Source organism: Aquarana catesbeiana, linkage group LG12 (assembly GCF_042186555.1).
Source record: "Aquarana catesbeiana isolate 2022-GZ linkage group LG12, ASM4218655v1, whole genome shotgun sequence".
In the NCBI taxonomy this organism is placed as follows: Eukaryota; Metazoa; Chordata; class Amphibia; order Anura; family Ranidae; genus Aquarana; species Aquarana catesbeiana.
Window position 1 is genome coordinate 6407804 of NC_133335.1, and position 20006 is coordinate 6427809.

A 20006-nucleotide genomic window follows, 5' to 3' on the forward strand; every position below is an offset into this window, starting at 1 on the left:
GGTCCCTAGTCTATGGGGGGGTATATCGGTCCCTAGTCTATGGGGGGGGGGTATATCGGTCCCTAGTCTATGGGGGGGTATATCGGTCCCTAGTCTATGGGGGGGTATATCGGTCCCTAGTCTATGGGGGGGGGTATATCGGTCCCTAGTCTATGGGGGGGTATATCGGTCCCTAGTCTATGGGGGGGGGGGTATATCGGTCCCTAGTCTATGGGGGGGGGGTATATCGGTCCCTAGTCTATGGGGGGGGGGGGGCATATCGGTCCCTAGTCCACAGTGAACAAATGAACTTCAGTTTTAATTCCATTTGCATCAAACTGAAAGGATTTCCTATAAAACTGACATTTCCTGGCACAGGACCAGGAGCCGATCGTTTTCATTGTGACGAGTGAATAAACCTCATAAAGCCTCCTATGTGGGTCATTAATAATCACATTCTTCTACAGACTCGCCAACTCCATTGTATTCCTTTATCATCGCAGAACACAACGCTTCCCTCAGCCTCCGCTGGTGGGGGTGGATTTTACTTCAATGGTCTGTCAGGAGCATTCAATGTGTTATTGATGAGGCACACAAGCTGCTTGACTTTCTTTGTTACAGGACTCCATACAATGGAAGATGAGAGGGTGCTGAAAAAAATTAATTAGTACGTTCATTCATGGGGGGGGCAAAATCGAATGTTATTAGGCTTTTTTTTTTCTCCAGGTCAAACGTTATTCATTGTAAAGCGTAGAGTGAACCAGGAAAATATTGCGTTATGGCCACCAGATGGAGCTGATGATCATAGGAAATTAAATACCTGTTTACTATGATTGTCAGCTCCATCTAGTGGCCGTAATGAGGTATGTTCAAGAACCACTCTATGTTTTATGAATGAATAGCATTCGACCAACAGGCATTCGTGGAAACTGAAAGTGCAGATTAACCCGCTTGTGGACCAGCCGCCATCATTATACTGTGGCAGGTTGGCACGGCTGTTCAAATCGCCGTAGGTGTACTTTGGCCGCTTTAAGAGCTCCAGGGGGCGCGCGACGTCCACCGACGATCCGCGATCGCTCCTCAGAGAGCCATAACGGGGATCTGTCAATGTAAACAGACAGATCCCCGTTCTGTCAGGGGAGTAGAGAGAGATCCGCTGTTCCTAATGATGAGGAACAGCGATCTCTCTCTACTCCCAGTCAGTCCCCTCCCCCCCACAGTTAGAAACACCTCCCTAGGGAACACTTAACCCCTTGATCGCCCCCTAGTGTTAACCCCTTCCCTGCCAGTGTCATTTAAACAGTAATCAGTGGCTATTTTTAACTCTGATCGCTGTATAAATGTCCCAAAAAAAGTGTCCGATGTGTCCGCCACAAGGTCGCAGTCCCGCTAAAAAACGCAGATCGCCGCCATTACTAGTAAAAATAATAAAAATTCCATAAATCTATCGCCTATTTTGTAGACTCTATAACTTTTGCTCAAACCAATCAATATACGCTTATTGCGATTTTTTTTTTTTTTTTAACCAAAAATATGTAGAAGAATACGTATCGGCCGAAACTGAAGAAGAAATTATTATTTTTTTTTTTGGATATTTATTATAGCAAAAAGTAAAAAATATAGTTTTTTTTTTCAAAATTGTCGCTCTTCTTTTGTTTATAGCGCAAAAAAATACAAACTGCAGAGGTGATCAAATACCACCAAAAGAAAGCTCTATTTGTGGGGAAAAAAGGACATAAATTCTATTTGGGTACAGCGTCGCACAACCGCGTAATTGTCATTCAAAGCAACGTATCGCAAAAAATGGCCTGGTCATTAAGGGGGGCAAATCCTTCTGGTCCTTCCGTGGTTAAGGACCTATTAATTCGCTGTGACAAACATTTGCTCATCCTTGACAAATTCTGGCCGGATTTTACTTATTTACAGTGATTTCCTGTAATCTTCAGCGCCATCTAGTGGCCATAATGTGCTATTCTTCCCTGAAATACCTCATTCAGAAAAAAACACTGCAATACTGCATTATGACCACTGGATGGAGCTGACGATTGGGAAAATATACAGCAATACTACATATGGCCACTAGATGGAGCCGACAATCAGGAAAAAGACCACAATACTGCATTATGGCCACTAGATGGAGCTGAAAATTAGGAAATATACTGCATATGGCCACTAGATGGAGATGACAATCAGGAAGAACAACACAGTACTGCATTATGGCCACTAGATCGAGTTGATAATCAGGAAAAATAATGCAATACTGCAATATAGCCACTAAATGGAATTAAAAATTGGGAAAAATTACAATACTGCATTATGGCTACCAGATGGAGCTGACAATCAGGAAAAAGCAGCAATACTGCATGATGACCACTAGATGGCGATAACAATCACAAAAACACTGCAATACTGCATTATGACCACTAGATAGAGCTGAAAATTAGGAAAAATACTGCATATGGCCACTAGATGGAGATGACAGTCAGCAAAAATATCACAATACTGCATTATGGCCACTAGATGGAGCTGACAATCAGGAAAAATAATGCAATATTGCATTATGACCACTAGATGGCGCTGACAATCAGAAAAAAGGCCCCAATACTGCATTATAACCACTAGATGGAGCTAACAATCAGGAAAAATAATGCAATACTGCATTATGGCCACTAGATGGAGCTGACAATCAGGAAAAAGCAGCAATACTGCATTATGACCACTAGATGGCGATAACAATCACATAAACACTGCAATACTGCATTATGACCACTAGATGGAGCTGACAATCAGAAAAAGGCCCCAATACTGTATTATGACCACTAGATGGCGCTGACAATCACAGAAAATCACTATATTAAGTAAAATACGTCCAGAAATCGTAAAGGATGAGCAAATGCTTCTCATATTTGTCCAATAAATTGTTTCATAAATTGATTCCTTATAATTCGGTTCTGTAGCCTTTTTTTTTTTTTTAATGGGAGGTAATAGTTCTACTTTAAGAGCTGCGAAGGATCCATTTATTTTTTATTTTTTTTTCCCAATTAGGCTTTAAATCAGTATAAACAGAATTCTGATTGGTTGTTATGAGTTGTACTGCCTCCCCGATCGTGCTCCCCCGTTATTCACACACGGCACACACACCGCGCCATTGTGTTCAACGTTCATCTCCCAGCGATAATGTGCCGGGGGGACGCAGGAAGGATCCTGGGAGACGGTTGCCTGGATACACACTACCTGTCACCATCCTTATTACAAGAGGAACCCCCAAAAGACCCCCCCCCCCCCACACTCATCACTGTCACCGTGATAAATATACTCTCCGTGTCCTTCCCAGACGCCGTCCGCCGCAACCACCGACTTCTACCCACCGCCAGCTACACAGCCGACCCAGGGAAGGAGCGTTATTGATGGGAAATTCTATTATATTATCAATGTTCTATTATGTTAGACTGTTAATGGAGTGTTATATTATTGTTATGTGTAGTATTATATTATATTATTGTTATGTGTAGTATTATATTATATTATGTTATGTTTGGTATTATATTATTGTTATATTTAGTTTTATATTGTTATGTTTAGTATTATATTATTGTTATATTTGGTATTATATTATTGTTATATTTGGTATTATATTATGTTATGTTTGGTATTGTATTATACTGTTGTTATATTTTGTTTTATATTATATTATTGAAATGATTGGAATTGTATTGTATTATGTTTTATGTCAGAAATGGAATTTTTTATTGGTGGGGGTGGGGGGGGACAGGACAGGTACCCGCTCTCACTTCCACTTGGATCGCCTCCCTGCAGTCTTCAGCGATACGCCACAAGTCCCAGAAGACTGCGGGGACCATTCACAATGCGCAGTGCAGCTCATGCCCAGCCAGGTGCCCACAGTTAGGATGCCGGTGCCAGGGACCGAAGGTGGGTGGAGAAAGGGGCTTGAGTCGGATCATACCTGTTGATCCTGAGCCTTCTTATTGGACGATGATAGTCTGAGCCTTCTTATTGGACGATGATAGTCTGAGCCTTCTTATTGGACGATGATAATCTGAGCCTTCTTATTGGACGATGATAATCTGAGCCTTCTTATTGGACTACGATAGTCTGAGCCTTCTTATTGGACGATGATAGTCTGAGCCTTCTTATTGGACGATGATAGTCTGAGCCTTCTTATTGGACTACGATAGTCTGAGCCTTCTTATTGGACTACGATAGTCTGAGCCTTCTTATTGGACTACGATAGTCTGAGCCTTCTTATTGGACTACGATAGTCTGAGCCTTCTTATTGGACTACGATAGTCTGAGCCTTCTTATTGGACGATGATAATCTGAGCCTTCTTATTGGACTACGATAGTCTGAGCCTTCTTATTGGACTACGATAGTCTGAGCCTTCTTATTGGACGATGATAATCTGAGCCTTCTTATTGGACTACGATAGTCTGAGCCTTCTTATTGGACTACGATAGTCTGAGCCTTCTTATTGGACGATGATAGTCTGAGCCTTCTTATTGGACGATGATAATCTGAGCCTTCTTATTGGACTACGATAGTCTGAGCCTTCTTATTGGACGATGATAGTCTGAGCCTTCTTATTGGACGATGGTCTGGGATGGACCTGGGAAGATATCTTTGTACTGCTGCCTCTATCCTGGTGTATTATTTGTTACATTGTATCCGGTTCCAGGAATATGATGGAGGAGTTCTGCTGATTGCAGTCTCTATAGACTCATCTCCCCTCCTCTGAGTGTTTTTCCATCACTCAATAGAAGAGATTCTCATCATAGGGGAAGAAGTGATTCCACAGAACGGAATATACGTCCCATCACTGCAGGGAGAGACATTTATTGGAAGAATCATCATATATTATCGACCCGGAATGGACAGGAGCCTCTGCGGCCGGCTACAAGACGTGAGCTTATATATAATCAGATCAACCACAAGTTTTAAAGTATAACTAAAGGCAAAACGTTTTTTTTTTCCCCGTTTTGGATGAAGTGGAGAGGGGTTAGACCCCCTGTCAGGTTTTTCTTGCTGTCTGTGCCCCCCGTTAGGGAGACTCTTATTTGTTCTGTTTACTGTTATCACTGAGAGTGAAAGAGAATCCCAAATTTTGGGTTGTCACCAGAACAGGAATAGAAGGGAAATCTTCCAATGGGGACACTAGTTCAGGGATTTCCTCACTTCCTGTTTTGGTTATGGGACAGGAAGTGAAGGGAAATCTCCCCAATAGGACACCTGACAGGGGGCAGTGCCGGGACAAGGTCACCCAGAGCCCAGATGCCAATCGGTGCCCCTCCCCGCCCTCAAAATGTATGAACATTGCGTGTCAGCAAATATCCCCCCCTAGGAAAAAATTGAGCACTAATCTTCACCCACCCCCCCTCCCCAAGCATAAATTACCTTTGGAAGCCAAAATTCTCCCCAAGCAAACATTCCCCCTCCCAGCTCAAATCCTCTACCCATATATGTCCCCCTGAGCATGAATCCTCTACCCCACCCCCCCCAAACTCCTACTCCCAGCACAATCGCCCCTCCCAGCTCAAATCCTCTACCCCAAAATTGTCCCCCCTTAGGATGAATCCTCTACCCCCCACCAAACCCCCACTCCCAGCTCAAATCCTCTACCCTAAAAATGTCCCCCCTGAGCATGAATCCTCTATCCCCCACTCCCAGCCCAAATCCCCCCTCCTAACATTAGTCCCCCCCCAATTTCCCCTCCTAACACCAATCCTCTCAATCATCCCTTCTAGCACAAGCCCCCAAATCCTTACTGTGCCCTGGGCAGCTGCCCCTCCTGCCCACCCCTTGTCTCGGCCCTAAAAGGGGGTATAACTCCCCCCCCCCCCCTACTTTATCCAAAATGGGGGGAAAAAAAAGTTTTGCCTTTAGTTCTGATTTAAAGAAAAGCGGACCTCTGCTTCCACCCCGACCCTCCCCAGACATATATGTTACTGACAAAGATGTGCGGCCAATGAGTTGCAAGTCAAACTGTCAAAAGACACAAAGCCCGAATGTGGCCTGGTATCCGCCCCCTGGAGTCCCTGTACAGCAGAGCTCAAGCTGGGAGAGGTAGAAGCAGCACAAGCAGCCAACCAATTCATGTGTTGCACAAGAAGCGTGCCGATAGAGGGAGAGAGCAGAGTGACTAGGAGATGAGCTCATCAGCCTGCCACTGTTCAATCACAGGCCGTGACACCCTGGGCTTAGAGGGAGAAGGGTAAGTGATGTTGGCCATCAGACTGAGGACATCTAGTGGCAAAAAAATAAAGTACAGCGGGGGGGGACATCTCTGCATTGAAGGCGAGTAGTGCAGCAAAAACTGGTTTCGTTATTCTTATCTTTTACTGGGATGTTAATTGTTCTGCTGTAATGATTAATAGAAATTATTAATAAAAAGTAATAAAATGATATCTAATAATGCTCTGGGGTAGATTTCTTTGTTAGAGTGGCTGATGGCGCACGTTCCTCCTCCTCCTCTCTTCTTCACCAGTACATTGTGAACGATGTTCACCGAGACCTGAAAGATTTTACTTGACAGCTATACGTTTGAACTAAGAATGATAATTCTTTTTGATACAAAAAAATAATGGGCTAAATTTAGATATTGGTTTCCTTATCCATTATACTAAAGTTTTACGACCCCCCTCTGTGACTATCACCCCTCCCCCTCCCCCCTCCAGTCTATAGCTCTCCCTCTGTCTTATCTCACTTACTCTGCTGCTATCTTTATTACCATTGATTTGTACGGGTTTGTTTTTCTTTTCTTTTTTTTTAACATTCTGCTAAAAAAAATGTGTGAATCGGTAATGCTTGGACCTTGAAGAAGAGGGACGAAAGCTTGTCCTGGAAAATTGTATGTTAGTGCAAATTTAAAAAAAAGAATCGCGTTTGCGTCTAGAAGCGTTTGAAAAAAATTTTTTTTTTTTTTTCAAAATAGTCAAAAATGAAAAACGTCTGTAAACGAAATGCGGCTAAAACGCGAGTTGCCGCGTTTAGCTGCTTTTGAAATGCCTCAACGCATTTTTTTGGGTTCCAAAAAAAAGCCTCTAAACACAACTGCCTAGAAAGACTATAAACGACCCCCCCCCCCCCCCCTACATGTCCTGATAAGATAACAGAGGAGAGTTACCCTTCTCCTGACTGATACCTTCTAAAAATGAGATCCCTCTCATGCTTTGGAAGCTCTCTGCGGACCGCGGCTTATGCTGTAGGATGGCGACCAAGAAAATGTCAGGAAAGACCTACTAGAACAGCTGAACTTTATTTGGGGGTTAATCAGAGGCACTTTAAATGATGGCGGGCGTGTACTGACTCCTATTTAACGTGAATGCGATTGTTTAATTCTGAACACAGCGACAGCCCCGGTTACCGTGTTTCCCCCGAAAGTAAGACCTACCCCCGAAAATAAGACCTAGAGTTATTTTCTAGGAGGGCTGCAATATAAGCCCTACCCCCGAAAGTAAGCCCTAGTTTAAAATGCTTGTTGCATCCTATAATCCACTCTATTACAGTATTATATTATGTACATTGTGTGTGTTTTCTGTAATATAATTGCAGGGAGGAGATCTCCGGCGGGTCACAGAAGAGCAGAGCGGCGATATAACGAAGGTATTTGGCACAATTATATTACAGAAACACACATTGTACATTATATAATACTGTAATAGAGTGGATTATAGGATTTTACACGCATTTTAACACACCGGGGATTCCTGACAGGCAGGGAGGGAGAGGGGGAGAGAGGACATCACATCACATGGTAAGACCTACCCTGAAAATAAGCCCTACTGTGTCTTTTGTTGCCAAAATGAATATAAGACCCGGGATCATTTTGGGGGAAACACGTTATAAGAGGGTGTGCAGACTTTCAACTGAGTTGTACAATTTATAGGTCACATTAAAGGTGGAGAACGTTCTGAAATGATTTATCTTCGTCTCGTTTTTTTTTTTTTTACAAAACAGAAACCTGACATTTTACCCCGCCCCCCCCCCGGGGGTGTGTAGACTTTTTAGATCCACTTTCTATATGTAGAGGGCGGGGGCAGGTAATAGATGAAGATGCTGTGGTGAGCAGAGAGAGTTTAGTGCCGGGCTCCTCGATTCCTCACCAGTCGCTTCTTCCTCCTCTGTTTAATGTACAACCAACATGGGAAAGCTCAAACTTGATTGGCCGCTCTGAGCAGTCACTTCTGTCCCCTTGTGATGTCCCAACAACAGGATTCTAGGAGGGGAAAAAAAAAAAAATTCCAGGGAGGCTTTTAGTAGAATTCTCCCATTTGGGCTCATTTCTCTTAGCAGATGAGGAAATATTATTATAATGGTAACATTTGCAATAAAAAAAAAAAAAACTTTTTACATACAGTTTTGTATCAAAAAGTTTCAGCTGTAATTCTCATAGATTTACATTAGAGGGCGATAAAACACTTGCAGTGATACATATTATAGGCACTCATTTCTATAACTCAATCGCAAACCTTAGTCTACATTTATATAGCTCTGACATATACCGCAGTGCTGTACAGAGATCACTGAGCCAGTCATATCAGTCTCTGTACCAGGGGAGCTTACACTCTAATGTCCCCCCCCCAGTCACACATTATTATACATTTATATAGCTCTGACATATACCGCAGTGCTGTACAGAGAACACAGAGCCAGTCACATCAGTCTCTGTACCAGAGGAGCTTACACTCTAATGTCCCTCCTCCACAGTCACACACTATTATTATTATACATTTATATAGCTCTGACATATACTGCAGTGCTGTACAGAGCCAGTCACATCAGTCTCTGTACCAGAGGAGCTTACACTCTAATGTCCTCCCCACAGTCACACACTATTATACATTTATATAGCTCTGACATATACCGCAGTGCTGTACAGAGAACACAGAGCCAGTCACATCAGTCTCTGTACCAGAGGAGCTTACACTCTAATGTCCCCCTCACAGTCACACACTATTATTATTATTGTTATACATTTATATAGCTCTGACATATACCGCAGCGCTGTACAGTATTGTAGAATGAATCTTGCAGATTGTAGCAGACCCGTAATGTGATCATTCCCTCTTCTATGGAGGAAGGGGGGGGAGGGGGGGTCCGGTTGATTTATTAAAGGGGCAGAGGCCGGTAAATCTGCGCTGACGTCGGTTATCTGCACACAGACATCCAGATTTGTTCCTCTTTCTCGCACATGATTTGGTATTCTGTGCAAAGTGAACTTTCACTCAGCTTCACCTCATTTACTAAAAACTAAGTGAAAGTGTAAGACCGCCCCCCTCCCCCAATGTCAGACTTCAAACCACTAGATGAACACTGATATGGCGCTGTCATGTGACCACCAATTGTATCATTTCATGTTCAGCCAAATGTCGATTTCATCCCCGCTGTTCATCGCATTCTCACTATAAATACATGGAAAAAAAAAACAAAAAAACTTGTAAATATACTGTGAGAAGTCATCATGCTGTACACCTTTTGTAAATCCCCCCCCCAACACCCCATGGTGATCCATACAACCCCCCCACAGTGTGATGTCTGCAACCAACTTCCTCCCAGCAGACCTGACTGTTGTGGCTGTACAGAGGAAGGGGGTAAATAAGGTGGGCGTGGCTTTACTTTGATTTGGGTGTGGCCTGTGGCAGCTGTGTACCTCTAAGCATGATGAGAATACTATGTAGAAATAATGAGATAGAATGTCATCTATAATATAACTTGTATATAAATAATAGGAAGTGATGTCATATATAATATAACTTGTATATAAATAATAGGAAGTGATGTCATCTATAATATAACTTGTATATAAATAATAGGAAGTGATGTCATATATAATATAACTTGTATATAAATAGTAACAAAATAAACAACGGTAGCAAAGTAAACAATGACTCCAGAGGAATGTATGATGGGGGTCACATGGGTGTATGGAATGAGTACATGAAGTCTGCTTGTATAGTATATGACTATACACAATGCATGAATACAATGTACATGGGGTGTGCATGCATTGTGTATAATGTACATGGGGTGTGCATTGTATATACAGCAGTGAGTACACGGGGGGTGTATACAGCAGCGAGTACACGGGGGGTGTATACAGCAGTGAGTACACGGGGGGTGTATACAGCAGTGAGTACACGGGGGGTGTATACAGCAGTGAGTACACGGGGGGGTGTATACAGCAGTGAGTACACGGGGGGTGTATACAGCAGTGAGTACACGGGGGGTGTATACAGCAGTGAGTACACGGGGGGGTGTATACAGCAGTGAGTACACGGGGGGTGTATACAGCAGTGAGTACACGGGGGTGTATACAGCAGTGAGTACACGGGGGGTGTATACAGCAGTGAGTACACGGGGGTGTATACAGCAGTGAGTACACGGGGGGTGTATACAGCAGTGAGTACACGGGGGGGTGTATACAGCAGTGAGTACACGGGGGGTGTATACATTGGGGGAGATCTATGAAAACTGGGGCACTCACAATCAGGTGTAGCTGTGCAGAGAATCCAATCACCTTTTCAACTTCAGCTTGTTCAATTAAGCTTTGTTAATAAAACCTGGAAGCTGATTGGCTTCTATGGAGAGCGGCACCAGATCATGAAATACAGGTTTAGTAAATCTCCCCCATTATGTGTATATTGTACATGGGGTGTGCATTGTGTATAGTGAGTAGAGGGAGGTATATACATTGTATACAGTGAGTAGAGGGGGTATATAGATTGTATACAGTGAGTAGAGGGGGGTATATAGATTGTATACAGTGAGTAGAGGGGGGTATATACATTGTATACAGTGAGTAGAGGGGGTATATACATTGTATACAGTGAGTAGAGGGGGGTATATAGATTGTATACAGTGAGTAGAGGGGGGTATATACAATGTATACATTGAGTAGAGGGGGTATATAGATTGTATACAGTGAGTAGAGGGGGTATATAGATTGTATACAGTGAGTAGAGGGGGGTATATACAATGTATACATTGAGTAGAGGGGGTATATAGATTGTATACAGTGAGTAGAGGGGGGTATATACAATGTATACAGTGAGTAGAGGGGGGTATATACAATGTATACAGTGAGTAGAGGGGGGTATATAGATTGTATACAGTGAGTAGAGGGGGTATATACATTGTATACAGTGAGTAGAGGGGGGGTATATAGATTGTATACAGTGAGTAGAGGGGGGTATATAGATTGTATACAGTGAGTAGAGGGGGTATATACATTGTATACAGTGAGTAGAGGGGGTATATACATTGTATACAGTGAGTAGAGGGGGTATATAGATTGTATACAGTGAGTAGAGGGGGTATATACAATGTATACAGTGAGTAGAGGAGGGTATATACATTGTATACAGTGAGTAGAGGGGTATATAGATTGTATACAGTGAGTAGAGGGGGATATATACAATGTATACAGTGAGTAGAGGGGGGTATATACAATGTATACAGTGAGTAGAGGGGGTATATACAATGTATACAGTGAGTAGAGGGGGGTATATACAATGTATACAGTGAGTAGAGGGGGTATATACAATGTATACAGTGAGTAGAGGGGGGTATATACAATGTATACAGTGAGTAGAGGGTGGTATATACAATGTATACAGTGAGTAGAGGGGGGTATATACATTGTATACAGTGAGTAGAGGGTGGTATATACAATGTATACAGTGAGTAGAGGGGGTATATACAATGTATACAGTGAGTAGAGGGGGGTATATACATTGTATACAGTGAGTAGAGGGGGGTATATACATTGTATACAGTGGGTAGAGGGGGGTATATAGATTGTATACAGTGAGTAGAGGGGGGTATATACATTGTATACAGTGAGTAGAGGGGGGTATATAGATTGTATACAGTGAGTAGAGGGGGGTATATACATTGTATACAGTGAGTAGAGGGGGGTATATACATTGTATACAGTGAGTAGAGGGGGGTATATACATTGTATACAGTGAGTAGAGGGGGGTATATACATTGTATACAGTGAGTAGAGGGGGGTATATACAATGTATACAGTGAGTAGAGGGGGTATATACATTGTATACAGTGGGTAGAGGGGGGTATATACATTGTATACAGTGGGTAGAGGGGGGTATATAGATTGTATACAGTGGGTAGAGGGGGGTATATACAATGTATACAGTGAGTAGAGGGGGGTATATACATTGTATACAGTGGGTAGAGGGGGTATATAGATTGTATACAGTGAGTAGAGGGGGGTATATACATTGTATACAGTGAGTAGAGGGGGGTATATACATTGTATACAGTGAGTAGAGGGGGGTATATAGATTGTATACAGTGAGTAGAGGGGGGTATATACAATGTATACAGTGAGTAGAGGGGGGTATATACATTGTATACAGTGAGTAGAGGGGGGTATATACATTGTATACAGTGAGTAGAGGGGGGTATATAGATTGTATACAGTGAGTAGAGGGGGGTATATACAATGTATACAGTGAGTAGAGGGGGGTATATACATTGTATACAGTGAGTAGAGGGGGGTATATACAATGTATACAGTGAGTAGAGGGGGATATATACATTGTATACAGTGAGTAGAGGGGGGTATATACAATGTATACAGTGAGTAGAGGGGGGTATATACATTGTATACAGTGAGTAGAGGGGGGGTATATACATTGTATACAGTGAGTAGAGGGGGGTATATACATTGTATACAGTGAGTAGAGGGGGGTATATACATTGTATACAGTGAGTAGAGGGGGGTATATACAATGTATACAGTGGGTAGAGGGGGGTATATACAATGTATACAGTGAGTAGAGGGGGGTATATACATTGTATACAGTGGGTAGAGGGGGGTATATACATTGTATACAGTGGGTAGAGGGGGGTATATAGATTGTATACAGTGGGTAGAGGGGGGTATATACAATGTATACAGTGAGTAGAGGGGGGTATATACATTGTATACAGTGGGTAGAGGGGGTATATAGATTGTATACAGTGGGTAGAGGGGGGTATATACAATGTATACAGTGAGTAGAGGGGGGTATATACATTGTATACAGTGAGTAGAGGGGGGTATATACATTGTATACAGTGAGTAGAGGGGGGTATATAGATTGTATACAGTGAGTAGAGGGGGGTATATACAATGTATACAGTGAGTAGAGGGGGGTATATAGATTGTATACAGTGGGTAGAGGGGGGTATATACAATGTATACAGTGAGTAGAGGGGGGTATATACATTGTATACAGTGGGTAGAGGGGGTATATAGATTGTATACAGTGGGTAGAGGGGGGTATATACAATGTATACAGTGAGTAGAGGGGGGTATATAGATTGTATACAGTGAGTAGAGGGGGGTATATACAATGTATACAGTGAGTAGAGGGGGGTATATACATTGTATACAGTGGGTAGAGGGGGTATATAGATTGTATACAGTGGGTAGAGGGGGGTATATACAATGTATACAGTGAGTAGAGGGGGGTATATACATTGTATACAGTGAGTAGAGGGGGGTATATACATTGTATACAGTGAGTAGAGGGGGGTATATAGATTGTATACAGTGAGTAGAGGGGGGTATATACAATGTATACAGTGAGTAGAGGGGGGTATATAGATTGTATACAGTGGGTAGAGGGGGGTATATACAATGTATACAGTGAGTAGAGGGGGGTATATACATTGTATACAGTGGGTAGAGGGGGTATATAGATTGTATACAGTGGGTAGAGGGGGGTATATACAATGTATACAGTGAGTAGAGGGGGGTATATAGATTGTATACAGTGAGTAGAGGGGGGTATATACAATGTATACAGTGAGTAGAGGGGGGTATATACATTGTATACAGTGGGTAGAGGGGGTATATAGATTGTATACAGTGGGTAGAGGGGGGTATATACAATGTATACAGTGAGTAGAGGGGGGTATATACATTGTATACAGTGAGTAGAGGGGGGTATATACAATGTATACAGTGAGTAGAGGGGGGTATATACATTGTATACAGTGAGTAGAGGGGGTATATACATTGTATACAGTGAGTAGAGGGGGGTATATAGATTGTATACAGTGAGTAGAGGGGGGTATATACATTGTATACAGTGAGTAGAGGGGGGTATATACATTGTATGGAGGGAAGGAGGGAGTGCGGCGTGTATTGTGTCGGTAGTGCAGGCGGAGGCACCACCCCCTGTATTGCTGATCAGCCTCTCCCACCGACACTCACTTCTCATATTATACACAGAGCCAGGAGATCCGACCGTACCGACCGCTCACCTCCCCCCTACCGATCACCCCCTCCTCCATCCCTGCAAACTTTACTACCCCACCATGCTGCCTGCACACCCGGATCTCCCGATCTGAGGACACCCGCATCTACAGCTCTACACCCGACTTTGTTGACACCCTGATCTGGATTTGTACACCCCAATCTGAGGACACCCGGATATTCAGCTGTGCACCCCATCCTGAGGACACCCTGGTCTCCAGCTGTACACCCCATCCTGAGGACACCCTGGTCTCCAGCTGTGCACCCCATCCTGAGGACACCCTGGTCTCCAGCTGTGCACCCCATCCTGAGGACACCCTGGTCTCCAGCTGTGCACCCCATCCTGAGGACACCCTGGTCTCCAGCTGTGCACCCCATCCTGAGGACACCCTGGTCTCCAGCTGTGCACCCCATCCTGAGGACACCCTGGTCTCCAGCTGTGCACCCCATCCTGAGGACACCTCGATGAGCTGCCCTACACCAAACTCTAAGGACAGCGGCATCTCTTGCTTTACGCCCTCTTTTGAGGACACCCGGATCGCTTGGTCTACACCCCATTCTGAGGACACCTGGATCTCCAGCTGTACACCCCGCTCTACGGACACCTGGATCTGCTGCTGTACACCCCATTCTGAGGAGGCTAGGAAATGGTGAACACTTGGATTTATTCTTCAGCATCAACATGGTGACCACCCCCTTTAATCAATGAGAACCCCTGAGATTGTGACCCCCCCATTTATGAGTACAGCTAGCTTTGGGGCACAGAGATTGTGACCCCCATTTATGAATAGCATTGTCATTGGGGTCCCCCCATCTCTGAGTAAACCCTGGCGCATCTTGATTTTGACATCTATCTTCCAGGATCTTTGGGGGATTTTAAGGGACTTTTCCGAGGAGTCTAGGAGGTTGAGGGGCACCAGGGTTGGAATACCCTGAGATACCTCCATACAATGCAGCAACAGATCTGCCCCTTGCAGAAGAGCACCCCTTGTGGTGGAGGGCAGCAGTGACAGACATGGAGGCAGAGGGGCAGGGGGGCAGTGCTGTGGAGGGCAGCAACAAGGATGCGGAGAAGCAGCTCAGGCTTCGGCTTTGTGTGCTGAATGAGATCCTGAGCACTGAGAGGGACTATGTGGGGACTCTACACTTTCTTCAATCTGTAAGTATCTCTATGTGTCGGTCTGAGTGTTAAAATATCCATATACTGCTCTCTACACATGTTGGGGGGTTTGGGGAACAGAATATGAAGTGTTAATCAAGTTCAGTATGAGTGCTTATCAAGGTTGTCTTGGGGAGGACCTTTCCATATGCAGGAACACTCAGGATTCCATCTCTTATGAGTTTATTCTACTCTTCCACCAAGTGGCCCATTAGGACGTCTTCAGGGGTCTGTGAGACTGACATTAGGAAAATTCCCAGCTTGACCCCTCCGGTAGACGACTCCTCAACTTGACACCTCTGGTAGACGACTCCCCGGCACGACCCCTCCAGTGGAAGGCTCCCCGGCACGACCCCTCCAGTGGAAGGCTCCCCGGCACGACCCCTCCAGTGGAAGGCTCCCCGGCACGACCCCTCCAGTGGAAGGCTCCCCGGCAGGACCCCTACAGTAGGAGGCTCCCCAGCAGGACCCCTACAGTAGGAGGCTCCCCAGCAGGACCCTTCCAGTGGAAGGCTCCCCGGCAGGACCCTTCCAGTGGAAGGCTCCCCGGCACGACCCTTCCAGTGGAAGGCTCCCCGGCACGACCCTTCCAGTGGAAGGCTCCCCGGCACGACCCATCCAGTGGAAGGCTCCCCGGCAGGACCCCTACAGTAGGAGGCTCCCCGGCAGGACCCCTACAGTAGGAGGCTCCCCGGCAGGACCCATCCAGTGGAAGGCTCCCCAGCGGGACCCTTTCAGTGGAAGGCTCCCCAGCGGGACCCTTTCAGTGGAAGGCTCCCCAGCGGGACCCTTTCAGTGGAAGGCTCCCCAGCGGGACCCCTACGTTAGGAGGCTCCCCAGCGGGACCCCTACGTTAGGAGGCTCCCCAGCGGGACCCACCCAGTGGAAGGCTCCCCAGCGGGACCCACCCAGTGGAAGGCTCCACAGGGTTAACCCCTCCAGTAGAAGGCTCCCCAACATGACCACTCCAGTAGGTAGAAAACGCTCTATTCCTGACCCCCTGTCTACCTTTCTGATCTCTCACCTCATGTCACCTTTCTCAAGAGTCCACTGATCCAGAGTGTGGTGTTCTGTACCGGCTGGAGGGTCTACATTCACTGAAAGTACCCTTCAACTCAGACATGGGAGGATCATCTTGGGGATATATCTATCTGGCTGCACTGATTTAAATTTAAATTGTGTGGTTAAATCATGGTAGAATCTTGACTGTGTTGTCCTGATGTAGAGAATCCTAAATGTGTAGCCCTACTGAGGGGTGCTCCTAAAGGCACAGCCAAGAGGTGTTCCTGAGTGCTAGTGTTCATGTGGAGGGGGTGCTCCTGATTCTTGAGCACACGTGCCAGCCAAGGTGTACTCCTGGGCAGTTGGCACAGCTGAGGGGTGCTCCTGGGTAGGTGGCCCAACCAATGGGTGCTTCTGGAAGTGCATCTCAGCTGAGGGGTACCCCTAAGTGTGTGGCCCTGCTGATGGGTGCTTCTGAGGGTGTAGCTCGCTCAAGGGGTGCCCTTCAGTGCGTGGTCCTGCAAGAGATACTTCTGTGTGGCTCAGGTAAAGGATGCTCATGAGCGTGTACATCCCAGCCAAAGGGTGCTTCTGAGAGTGCACTTCAGCCAAGGGGTGCTCTTAAGTGTGTGGCCCTACCAAGGGGTGCTCCTGGGTAAGTGGCTCACCCAAGGTGTCCTCCTGAGAATGTGGCCCTGCCAAGGGGTGCTCCGGAGTGCGTGGCCCTTCTAAGGGGTAATTCTGAGTGTTCTTCCCAGCCAAGGGGTGCTCCTGAGCATTTAGCCTAGAGGAGTGATGCTCATAAATGGGTAACCCAGCTGAAGGGTGCTCCCGAGCATGCGTTCCAGCTGAGGGGTGCTCCTGAATAGGCATCCCTGTTAGCTTCTCTCTCTAGGCATGTGGAACAGCGAGAGGGGATTTCTGATTCTGAGGATGTGCTCTTTCTGAGAAATCCCTGGTATCTGGCCTGCTGGGGTTATGTGAGGAGAGGCTGTGATTGGTGGTTTATCTTTGATAATTCTGCTCACTCTAGCGGATTGTGTATGAAGAGCTTTCTCTCTATAACGGGATTATCCTGACACAACACTCGCTACATCACTCAGATTACACTCCATTCTCTCTGCTTAATCTCCATAATCCGTCACTTTGGGGGTCCCCAGGCCCCCCCGCCTACAGTGGGCTGCGTTAACCCCACAAGTGCTATAGTGTCTGTAGCTGGCCCCCTCTCTGGTGGCCTTCTGTCAGTTTAAATCCCTACTCTCTCCATGCATGGAAGAGGAATGAGTTAAATACCCTTGCAGGGGGTTCCCACCATGCTGCAAGGTTAAATGCCCCAGGTTAACATCATGGTTGGGGTCCATGTGACTAGGGGGGCTCTGTCATTGGGGTCATTGTGACTAGGGTGGCTCTGTAATTGGGTTTGGGGTCCATGTGACTAGGGGGGCTCTGTAATTGAGGTTGGGGTACATGTGACTGGGCGGGACTCAGTAATTGGGGTTGAGGTCCATGTCACTGGAGGGCTCTGTAATTAGGGGTTGGGGTCCATGTCACTGGGGGGCTCTGTAATTGGGGTTGGGGTCCATGTCACTGGGGGGCTCTTTAGTTGTGGTCCATGTCACTGTGGGGGGCTCTGTAGTTGGGGTTGGGGTCCATGTGACTGGGGGGCTATGTAGGTGGGGTTGGGGTCCATATGTCTGGGGGGCTTTGTAGTTGGCGTCCATGTGACTGGGGGGGGGGGCTCTGTAATTGGAGTTGGGGTCCATGTGACTGGGGCGGGACTCTGTAATTGGGGCTGGGGTCCATGTGACTGGGGGGCTCTGTAGTTTGGGTCCATGTGACTGGGGGGGACTCTATAATTGGGGTTAGGGTCCATGTGACTGGGGGGCTCTGTAATTGGGGTTGGGATCCATGTGACTGAGGGGCTCTGTAGTTGGGGTCCATGTGACTGGGGGGCTCAGTAATTGAGGTTGGGGTCCATGTGACTGGGGGGGCTCTGTAAATGGGGTTGGGGTCCATGTGACTGGGGGGGCTCTGTAATTGAGGTTGGGGTCATTGTGACTCGGGGGCTCTGTAATTGGGGTTGAGGTCCAGGTGACTGGGGGGCTCTGTAATTGGGGTTGAGGTCCATGTGACTGGGGGGCTCTGTAGTTGGGGTCCATGTGACTGAGGGGGACTCTATAATTAGGGTTGGGGTCCATGTGACTGGGGGGCTCAGTAATTGGGGTTAGAGTCCATGTGACTGGTGGGATGTCGCCGACTTCATAGCAGTACGGTAACCCCGCGGTTGCCCATCCAGTGAACAGTGTGAACCCCGACACTCACCCCCCCCCCCTCCCATACATTGTGTTCTGTTATATCTGATACGTGCAAAAGAAAATACTTGTTGATCCCGCCAGGAAACCTGTGAGCTGATAACTTCCTGCACTGGGCTTTTATCAGTTACATTGTTCCCAGCGCTCCATGTGGACTGCAGAACGCCTCCTTGTTATGGGGAAGAGGAGGGGGGGGGGGTGCTCTGCAGTCCTGTCCAAGTGTGACAACGCTACTCCTCTATAGGTGAGTATGGTCACCCTGGGATAGGAAGTGTATTAATGGCAGGATCACCAGGTGAGAATCCAGGGAATATGGTCTGACAATGAAAACCAATGCAGCCGGCAGGTCTAAGGAGTGAAATCTGTGATATATGACATGATTCTTCCTGAGGGCCGATACACGGGAACTTCTTGATGTTGATGTGTGTGGTGTCACATGATTTCAGTGTGCTGAGACTGAGCCCACTGACAGAAAACATTTGTGTCTGTAGGAGAGACTTATCTCCGCACACACCTACCGCTAACACTCATTAATGGTGGAGTCTCATCTCTGCTGACCCTTATTAATGGTGGAGTCTCATCTCTGCTGACCCTTATTAATGGTGGAGTCTCCTCTCTGCTGACCCTTATTACTGGTGGGGTCTCATCTCCGCTGACCCTTATTAATGGTGGAGTCTCATCTCTGCTGACCCTTATTAATGGTGGAGTCTCATCTCCGCTGACCCTTATTAATGGTGGAGTCTCATCTCTGCTGACCCTTATTAATGGTGGAGTCTCATCTCTGCTGACCCTTATTAATGGTGGAGTCTCATCTCTGCTGACCCTTATTAATGGTGGAGTCTCATCTCTGCTGACCCTTATTAATGGTGGAGTCTCATCTCTGCTGACCCTTATTAATGGTGGAGTCTCATCTCTGCTGACCCTTATTAATGGTGGAGTCTCATCTCTGCTGACCCTTATTAATGGTGGAGTCTCATCTCTGCTGACCCTTATTAATGGTGGAGTCTCATCTCTGCTGACCCTTATTAATGGTGGAGTCTCATCTCTGCTGACCCTTAGTATTGGTGGAGTCTCACAGACCAGCTGCCATGTACTGTCTCTCTAGAAGGAAGTCTATTGTTGAGTTGGTGAATTTCCTGCTAGTCAGTCATACAGGAAGCTCTGAAGCTTTACATTTCACCACAGCCGACCCGGCTGCACCCCGGAACAGCTGCCCACTCATGTCTTCCATGGCTGATATATATGATTTACACATCTTCTGGGGCTGGT

The 20006-nt window shown here is 46.1% G+C and overlaps 1 protein-coding gene across 1 annotated transcript in view; it reads left to right on the forward strand.

Annotated features, from left to right (window-relative positions):
- Window positions 1-14195: 14195 nt before the first annotated feature.
- Window positions 14196-20006, forward strand: part of PREX1 (phosphatidylinositol-3,4,5-trisphosphate dependent Rac exchange factor 1) — a gene marked incomplete in the record, with an annotated part of 222925 nt that continues 217114 nt past the window's right edge. The window contains 1 exon segment of the mRNA XM_073607193.1: window positions 14196-15423. Within this exon segment, the coding sequence (XP_073463294.1) occupies window positions 15280-15423 (144 nt within the window).